Source organism: Oncorhynchus mykiss, chromosome 26, assembly GCF_013265735.2.
Source record: "Oncorhynchus mykiss isolate Arlee chromosome 26, USDA_OmykA_1.1, whole genome shotgun sequence".
Classification (NCBI taxonomy): Eukaryota; Metazoa; Chordata; class Actinopteri; order Salmoniformes; family Salmonidae; genus Oncorhynchus; species Oncorhynchus mykiss.
The window spans coordinates 41,706,351-41,716,350 of NC_048590.1; the positions used below are offsets into that span (position 1 = coordinate 41,706,351).

The window sequence follows — 10,000 nt, forward strand, 5'->3', positions numbered from 1 at the left end:
TTGGGTTCAGTCGGGTTGAGTTTGGTTGGTGGTAACTGTCTGTTGTTGTGCCTGTGTTGCAGGGAAGACCCCAGAGGACGATGACAACACCAAGGCAGAGGCGGCCAAGATGCAGAAGGAGTATGAGAACCTGAAAGACTCAACCAAGGAAGAAGCGCCGTCCACTGAGACCAGAGGCCAGTTCAAGAAGGATTGTGTTTGCAGCGAACATGTTACCAGAGTAACCATTTCAGTTGAACAATTTGAATGAACATTTCAAAATGTTACCTCCCTCTCTGTTATAGATCACCCAGGCAAGTCTGAGATCTACTTGGAAGCCATCAGGAAGAACATTGAGTGGCTGAAGAAACACAACAAAGACGAGGGCAAAGACGGTAAGAAAACTATATATATATATATACACATAGAGAGAGAGAGAGAGAGGCACATTTCTAAAACGCCGTACATAGCTGATAATATAACACTTGTCTATCGTTTTAAAACTTTTTGAGTAATTCTAATCATTTTTTGTTGATATTGTTTTGTGTCTGCTCACTTTTGTTTATTGTTTATTTCACTTGCTTTGGCAATGTTAACACGTTTCCCATGCTAATAAAGCCCCTTGAATTGAGAGAGACAGACAGACAGATTCTTGTCTAGGATTGGTGTTGGAGTCAACAGGGCTGGCTGCTGTCCATTATGCTGTTCGTAGAGTCTGTCTGGAGAATCTATACAATCTCTGTAGGACCCAAACAGTCCCTTTGTTCAGTGTACAGTTTCAGCTAACGTTCCAACATTAGTACACACACACACTCACACATACACAGACACCCGCCCGCCCCTCCTACTGCAAACTGTGTCTGGTCACAGATAAGTCTGTAGCGACACACTGAAGAATAGTTCAATTAAAGTCTGCTTTGTCCAGCTGGATTTGCAATTAAAATAAGCTTGGTGGGTGATGCGTTGCGTTACCCCCACACCTCATGAATATGGATAAGGCTTGGCATGCATCCCAAATGGCACATTATTCCCTATATAGTGCACTACTGGCACTACCCTATGGGCCCTGGTCAAAAGTAGTGCATTCCATAGGGACTAGAATGCCATTTGGAACTGGGACACAGACTTGATGAGTCTGCTGCCCTAATTACTGTGATGTGTGTGTGTGCATGTGTGCGTGTGTGTGTATCTACTCCCAGTTACCCTCATCAACCCTCACAGCAGAGGACCCAGACCAGAGCATTTCCTGGTTATGACACTGCAACTATCAGCCATTGTTTCATTTACTTAATGTAATCCTGTAGACATCCACTGGTCAATAAGAGTGAAGCAGATTCGGTCAGCCAAGTGTTCCGTCAGTTCCCATTGGTGGTTAATTGAGTAGATTGCATTGGTATGAGACCAGCCCAGTCCAACTGTCTGGTGTGGAGGACCACTGGGACCTCCTAAATAACCAATCAACTGTCTATTGTACAGCCATAAAGACAGACACTTAGATATAGTTTGTTGTTATATTGGAGGTATAATTAGTTATAGATATGTTTAGGATATTCTTATGGTGAGTGTATTTTCTCTCTCCTGAGTGTACTGTCCAGGAACCGTATTTATCAATCACCTAAGAGTAGGAGTTCTGATTAGGGATCAGTTCTGCCTTTTAGATCACAAAGAATACGATTACATGGACAGGGAAAAAGTACTCCCACCCTGAGACGCTTGATACATCTCCTCTCTATATATACAGTATACTCTCTTCTTTTGGCTGTGTGTCTTTGCAGGTCCTTCTCTCTCTTTTTCTCTCTCCTCTATCCTATCTCTGTCTCTGTCTCTGTCTCTCTCTCTCTCTCTCTCTCTCTCTCTCTTTCTCTCTCTCTCTCCTCTATCCTCTCTATCCTCTCTATCCTCTCTCTCCTCTATCCTATCTCTGTCTCTGTCTCTGTCTCTCTCTCTCTCGCTCTCTCTCTTTCTCTCTCTCTCTCCTCTATCCTCTCTCTCCTCTCTCTCCTCTCTGTTATTTTGGCTGTGTGTGTTTAGTGCAGGTCCTCCCTCTCTCCTCTCTCTCTCCTCTCTCTTCTCTCTCTTCACTCTCTCTCTCCACTCTCTACTTTCTCTCCTATATCCTCTCTCCTATCTACCCTGTCTCTTCTCTCTCCTCTCAGCGAGACTGAAATAGCTGCATTTTGGAGCTGCCTTACTGAACAAAAATGTACCAAAAAAACAATACATGGGAAAGTGACAATACATGGGAAAGTGACAATACATGGGAAAGTGACAATACATGGGAAAGTGACAATACATGGGAAAGTGACAATACATGGGAAAGTGACAATACATGGGAAAGTGACAATACAATGGGAAAGTGACAATACATGGGAAAGTGACAATACATGGGAAAGTGACAATACATGGGAAAGTGACAATACATGGGAAAGTGACAATACATGGGAAAGTGACAATACATGGGAAAGTGACAATACAATGGGAAAGTGACAATACATGGGAAAGTGACAATACATGGGAAAGTGACAATACATGGGAAAGTGACAATACATGGAAAGTGACAATACAATGGGAAAGTGACAATACATGGGAAAGTGACAATACATGGGAAAGTGACAATACAATGGGAAAGTGACAATACATGGGAAAGTGACAATACATGGGAAAGTGACAATACATGGGAAAGTGACAATACATGGGAAAGTGACAATACATGGAAAGTGACAATACATGGGAAAGTGACAATACATGGGAAAGTGACAATACATGGGAAAGTGACAATACATGGGAAAGTGACAATACATGGGAAAGTGACAATACATGGGAAAGTGACAATACATGGGAAAGTGACAATACATGGGAAAGTGACAATACATGGGAAAGTGACAATACAATGGGAAAGTGACAATACATGGGAAAGTGACAATACATGGGAAAGTGACAATACAATGGGAAAGTGACAATACATGGGAAAGTGACAATACATGGGAAAGTGACAATACATGGGAAAGTGACAATACATGGGAAAGTGACAATACATGGGAAAGTGACAATACATGGGAAAGTGACAATACATGGGAAAGTGACAATACAATGGGAAAGTGACAATACATGGGAAAGTGACAATACATGGGAAAGTGACAATACATGGGAAAGTGACAATACATGGGAAAGTGACAATACATGGGAAAGTGACAATACATGGGAAAGTGACAATACATGGGAAAGTGACAATACATGGGAAAGTGACAATACATGGGAAAGTGACAATACATGGGAAAGTGACAATACATGGGAAAGTGACAATACATGGGAAAGTGACAATACATGGGAAAGTGACAATACATGGGAAAGTGACAATACAATGGGAAAGTGACAATACATGGGAAAGTGACAATACATGGGAAAGTGACAATACATGGGAAAGTGACAATACATGGGAAAGTGACAATACAATGGGAAAGTGACAATACATGGGAAAGTGACAATACATGGGAAAGTGACAATACATGGGAAAGTGACAATACATGGGAAAGTGACAATACATGGGAAAGTGACAATACAATGGGAAAGTGACAATACATGGGAAAGTGACAATACAATGGGAAAGTGACAATACATGGGAAAGTGACAATACATGGGAAAGTGACAATACATGGGAAAGTGACAATACATGGGAAAGTGACAATACATGGGAAAGTGACAATACAATGGGAAAGTGACAATACATGGGAAAGTGACAATACATGGGAAAGTGACAATACATGGGAAAGTGACAATACATGGGAAAGTGACAATACATGGGAAAGTGACAATACAATGGGAAAGTGACAATACATGGGAAAGTGACAATACATGGGAAAGTGACAATACATGGGAAAGTGACAATACATGGGAAAGTGACAATACAATGGGAAAGTGACAATACATGGGAAAGTGACAATACATGGGAAAGTGACAATACATGGGAAAGTGACAATACATGGGAAAGTGACAATACATGGGAAAGTGACAATACATGGGAAAGTGACAATACAATGGGAAAGTGACAATACATGGGAAAGTGACAATACATGGGAAAGTGACAATACATGGGAAAGTGACAATACATGGGAAAGTGACAATACATGGGAAAGTGACAATACATGGGAAAGTGACAATACATGGGAAAGTGACAATACATGGGAAAGTGACAATACATGGGAAAGTGACAATACATGGGAAAGTGACAATACATGGGAAAGTGACAATACATGGGAAAGTGACAATACATGGGAAAGTGACAATACATGGGAAAGTGACAATACATGGGAAAGTGACAATACATGGGAAAGTGACAATACATGGGAAAGTGACAATACATGGGAAAGTGACAATACATGGGAAAGTGACAATACATGGGAAAGTGACAATACATGGGAAAGTGACAATACATGGGAAAGTGACAATACATGGGAAAGTGACAATACATGGGAAAGTGACAATACATGGGAAAGTGACAATACATGGGAAAGTGACAATACATGGGAAAGTGACAATACATGGGAAAGTGACAATACATGGGAAAGTGACAATACATGGGAAAGTGACAATACATGGGAAAGTGACAATACATGGGAAAGTGACAATACATGGGAAAGTGACAATACATGGGAAAGTGACAATACATGGGAAAGTGACAATACATGGGAAAGTGACAATACATGGGAAAGTGACAATACATGGGAAAGTGACAATACATGGGAAAGTGACAATACAATGGGAAAGTGACAATACATGGGAAAGTGACAATACATGGGAAAGTGACAATACATGGGAAAGTGACAATACATGGGAAAGTGACAATACATGGGAAAGTGACAATACATGGGAAAGTGACAATACATGGGAAAGTGACAATACATGGGAAAGTGACAATACATGGGAAAGTGACAATACATGGGAAAGTGACAATACATGGGAAAGTGACAATACATGGGAAAGTGACAATACATGGGAAAGTGACAATACATGGGAAAGTGACAATACAATGGGAAAGTGACAATACAATGGGAAAGTGACAATACATGGGAAAGTGACAATACATGGGAAAGTGACAATACATGGGAAAGTGACAATACATGGGAAAGTGACAATACATGGGAAAGTGACAATACATGGGAAAGTGACAATACATGGGAAAGTGACAATACAATGGGAAAGTGACAATACATGGGAAAGTGACAATACATGGGAAAGTGACAATACATGGGAAAGTGACAATACATGGGAAAGTGACAATACATGGGAAAGTGACAATACATGGGAAAGTGACAATACATGGGAAAGTGACAATACAATGGGAAAGTGACAATACATGGGAAAGTGACAATACATGGGAAAGTGACAATACAATGGGAAAGTGACAATACATGGGAAAGTGACAATACATGGGAAAGTGACAATACATGGGAAAGTGACAATACATGGGAAAGTGACAATACATGGGAAAGTGACAATACAATGGGAAAGTGACAATACATGGGAAAGTGACAATACATGGGAAAGTGACAATACATGGGAAAGTGACAATACATGGGAAAGTGACAATACATGGGAAAGTGACAATACATGGGAAAGTGACAATACATGGGAAAGTGACAATACATGGGAAAGTGACAATACATGGGAAAGTGACAATACATGGGAAAGTGACAATACAATGGGAAAGTGACAATACATGGGAAAGTGACAATACATGGGAAAGTGACAATACATGGGAAAGTGACAATACATGGGAAAGTGACAATACATGGGAAAGTGACAATACAATGGGAAAGTGACAATACATGGGAAAGTGACAATACATGGGAAAGTGACAATACATGGGAAAGTGACAATACATGGGAAAGTGACAATACATGGGAAAGTGACAATACATGGGAAAGTGACAATACAATGGGAAAGTGACAATACATGGGAAAGTGACAATACATGGGAAAGTGACAATACATGGGAAAGTGACAATACATGGGAAAGTGACAATACATGGGAAAGTGACAATACAATGGGAAAGTGACAATACATGGGAAAGTGACAATACATGGGAAAGTGACAATACAATGGGAAAGTGACAATACATGGGAAAGTGACAATACAATGGGAAAGTGACAATACATGGGAAAGTGACAATACATGGGAAAGTGACAATACATGGGAAAGTGACAATACATGGGAAAGTGACAATACAATGGGAAAGTGACAATACAATGGGAAAGTGACAATACATGGGAAAGTGACAATACATGGGAAAGTGACAATACAATGGGAAAGTGACAATACATGGGAAAGTGACAATACATGGGAAAGTGACAATACATGGGAAAGTGACAATACATGGGAAAGTGACAATACATGGGAAAGTGACAATACATGGGAAAGTGACAATACATGGGAAAGTGACAATACATGGGAAAGTGACAATACATGGGAAAGTGACAATACAATGGGAAAGTGACAATACATGGGAAAGTGACAATACATGGGAAAGTGACAATACATGGGAAAGTGACAATACATGGGAAAGTGACAATACATGGGAAAGTGACAATACAATGGGAAAGTGACAATACATGGGAAAGTGACAATACAATGGGAAAGTGACAATACATGGGAAAGTGACAATACATGGGAAAGTGACAATACATGGGAAAGTGACAATACATGGGAAAGTGACAATACATGGGAAAGTGACAATACATGGGAAAGTGACAATACATGGGAAAGTGACAATACATGGGAAAGTGACAATACATGGGAAAGTGACAATACATGGGAAAGTGACAATACATGGGAAAGTGACAATACAATGGGAAAGTGACAATACATGGGAAAGTGACAATACATGGGAAAGTGACAATACATGGGAAAGTGACAATACATGGGAAAGTGACAAGACATGGGAAAGTGACAATACATGGGAAAGTGACAATACATGGGAAAGTGACAATACATGGGAAAGTGACAATACATGGGAAAGTGACAATACATGGGAAAGTGACAATACAATGGGAAAGTGACAATACATGGGAAAGTGACAATACATGGGAAAGTGACAATACATGGGAAAGTGACAATACATGGGAAAGTGACAATACATGGGAAAGTGACAATACATGGGAAAGTGACAATACAATGGGAAAGTGACAATACAATGGGAAAGTGACAATACATGGGAAAGTGACAATACATGGGAAAGTGACAATACATGCGAAAGTGACAATACATGCGAAAGTGACAATACATGGGAAAGTGACAATACAATGGGAAAGTGACAATACAATGGGAAAGTGACAATACATGGGAAAGTAACAGTGTATGCTTTATTAGATCAAGCGATTAAAAAAAAAATATATATATATATATATATATTATATATATATACAGTGCCTTGCGAAAGTATTCGGCCCCCTTGAACTTTGCGACCTTTTGCCACATTTCAGGCTTCAAACATAAAGATATAAAACTGTATTTTTTTGTGAAGAATCAACAAGTGGGACACAATCATGAAGTGGAACGACATTTATTGGATATTTCAAACTTTTTTAACAAATCAAAAACTGAAAAATTGGGCGTGCAAAATTATTCAGCCCCTTTACTTTCAGTGCAGCAAACTCTCTCCAGAAGTTCAGTGAGGATCTCTGAATGATCCAATGTTGACCTAAATGACTAATGATGATAAATACAATCCACCTGTGTGTAATCAAATCTCCGTATAAATGCACCTGCACTGTGATAGTCTCAGAGGTCCGTTAAAAGCGCAGAGAGCATCATGAAGAACAAGGAACACACCAGGCAGGTCCGAGATACTGTGGTGAATAAGTTTAAAGCCGAATTTGGATACAAAAATATTTCCCAAGCTTTAAACATCCCAAGGAGCACTGTGCAAGCGATAATATTGAAATGGAAGGAGTATCAGACCACTGCAAATCTACCAAGACCTGGCCGTCCCTCTAAACTTTCAGCTCATACAAGGAGAAGACTGATCAGAGATGCAGCCAAGAGGCCCATGATCACTCTGGATGAACTGCAGAGATCTACAGCTGAGGTGGGAGACTCTGTCCATAGGACAACAATCAGTCGTATATTGCACAAATCTGGCCTTTATGGAAGAGTGGCAAGAAGAAAGCCATTTCTTAAAGATATCCATAAAAAGTGTCGTTTAAAGTTTGCCACAAGCCACCTGGGAGACACACCAAACATGTGGAAGAAGGTGCTCTGGTCAGATGAAACCAAAATTGAACTTTTTGGCAACAATGCAAAACGTTATGTTTGGCGTAAAAGCAACACAGCTCCTCACCCTGAACACACCATCCCCACTGTCAAACATGGTGGTGGCAGCATCATGGTTTGGGCCTGCTTTTCTTCAGCAGGGACAGGGAAGATGGTTAAAATTGATGGGAAGATGGATGGAGCCAAATACAGGACCATTCTGGAAGAAAACCTGATGGAGTCTGCAAAAGACCTGAGACTGGGACAGAGATTTGTCTTCCAACAAGACAATGATCCAAAACATAAAGCAAAATCTACAATGGAATGGTTCAAAAATAAACATATCCAGGTGTTAGAATGGACAAGTCAAAGTCCAGACCTGAATCCAATCGAGAATCTGTGGAAAGAACTGAAAACTGCTGTTCACAAATGCTCTCCATCCAACCTCACTGAGCTCGAGCTGTTTTGCAAGGAGGAATGGGGAAAAATGTCCGTCTCTCGATGTGCAAAACTGATAGAGACATACCCCAAGCGACTTACAGCTGTAATCGCAGCAAAAGGTGGCGCTACAAAGTATTAACTTAAGGGGGCTGAATAATTTTGCACGCCCAATTTTTCAGTTTTTGATTTGTTAAAAAAGTTTGAAATATCCAATAAATGTCGTTCCACTTCATGATTGTGTCCCACTTGTGGTTGATTCTTCACAAAAAAATACAGTTTTATATCTTTATGTTTGAAGCCTGAAATGTCGCAAAGTTCAAGGGGGCCGAATACTTTCGCAAGGCACTGTATGTTACCCCCCTTTTCTCCCCAATCTTGTCTCATCGCTGCAACTCCCCAACAGGCTCGGGAGGTGAATGTCGAGTCATGCGTCCTCTGAAACATAACGCGCCAGACTACACTTCTTAACACCCGCCCACTTAACCTGGAAGCCAGCCGCACCAATGTGTCGGAGGAAACACCGTTCAACTGACGACTGAGGTCAGCCTGCAGGTGCCCGGCCCACCACAAGGAGTCGCTAGAGCGCGATGAGCCAAGTAAAGCCCCCAGGCCAAACCCTCCCCTAACCCGGATAACGCTGGGCCAAACCCTCCCCTAACCCGGATGACGCTGGGCCAATTGTGCACCGCCCCATGGTACTCCCGATCACAGACGGTTGTGATATAACCTCGAATCCAGGTCTGTAGTGACGCATCTAGCACTGCGATGCAGTGCCTTAGACCGCCTCGCCAGTCAGGAGGCCCATAAAATTGTTTTCTAACTGATATGATGCAGTTTATTGTTGTGACATGAAATAACAGAATTGCATGAAAATCTCCATTATTTTGGTGGGGCCTCGTCCCACCTGCCCTACGTAGGGCATTGCCACTGTGTGTGTGTGAAGTGCAGGTCTCCTCTCTGTACCCATTGTGGTTGATTAGTATGCCAATCAGGCAGTCCGGTGGGTGTCTGGGAAGAGAAGGGCCTCTCGTCCTTACTGATGGCAGAGAGGAGACATCTGATGGGGAGGTAATAGAGAGAGTCAGGGCCCTGTCAACATGGAGCTACTCATAGAGGAAAACACACACTATCACACACACAGTAGGAAACAGGTTCCACTTCCTGTTTGAGTATGCCAGTGAGCTTCCCTCAGGTACTGACACTGTTGGGTTATTCACCAGAAGATCTATTCACCCAGATATGATCACTTATGGAAATGAGATGTGAAGTCACTCAAAAGTCCCGTGAACACTTTGTAATGTGTATGGAACAGTTTGTAATGTGTAGGGAACGG

General features: G+C 41.3%; 1 protein-coding gene across 2 annotated transcripts in view; it reads left to right on the plus strand.

Moving 5' to 3' along the window:
- Positions 1–10,000, plus strand: part of LOC110526920 (secretogranin-3) — a 33,820-nt gene that overhangs the window by 17,789 nt on the left and 6,031 nt on the right. For both annotated transcript variants that reach the window (XM_036963861.1, XM_036963859.1), the window contains exons 10-11: positions 63–176; positions 285–374. In XM_036963861.1, the coding sequence (XP_036819756.1) occupies positions 63–176; positions 285–374 (204 nt within the window). The remainder of the gene's footprint in view (positions 1–62; positions 177–284; positions 375–10,000) is intronic.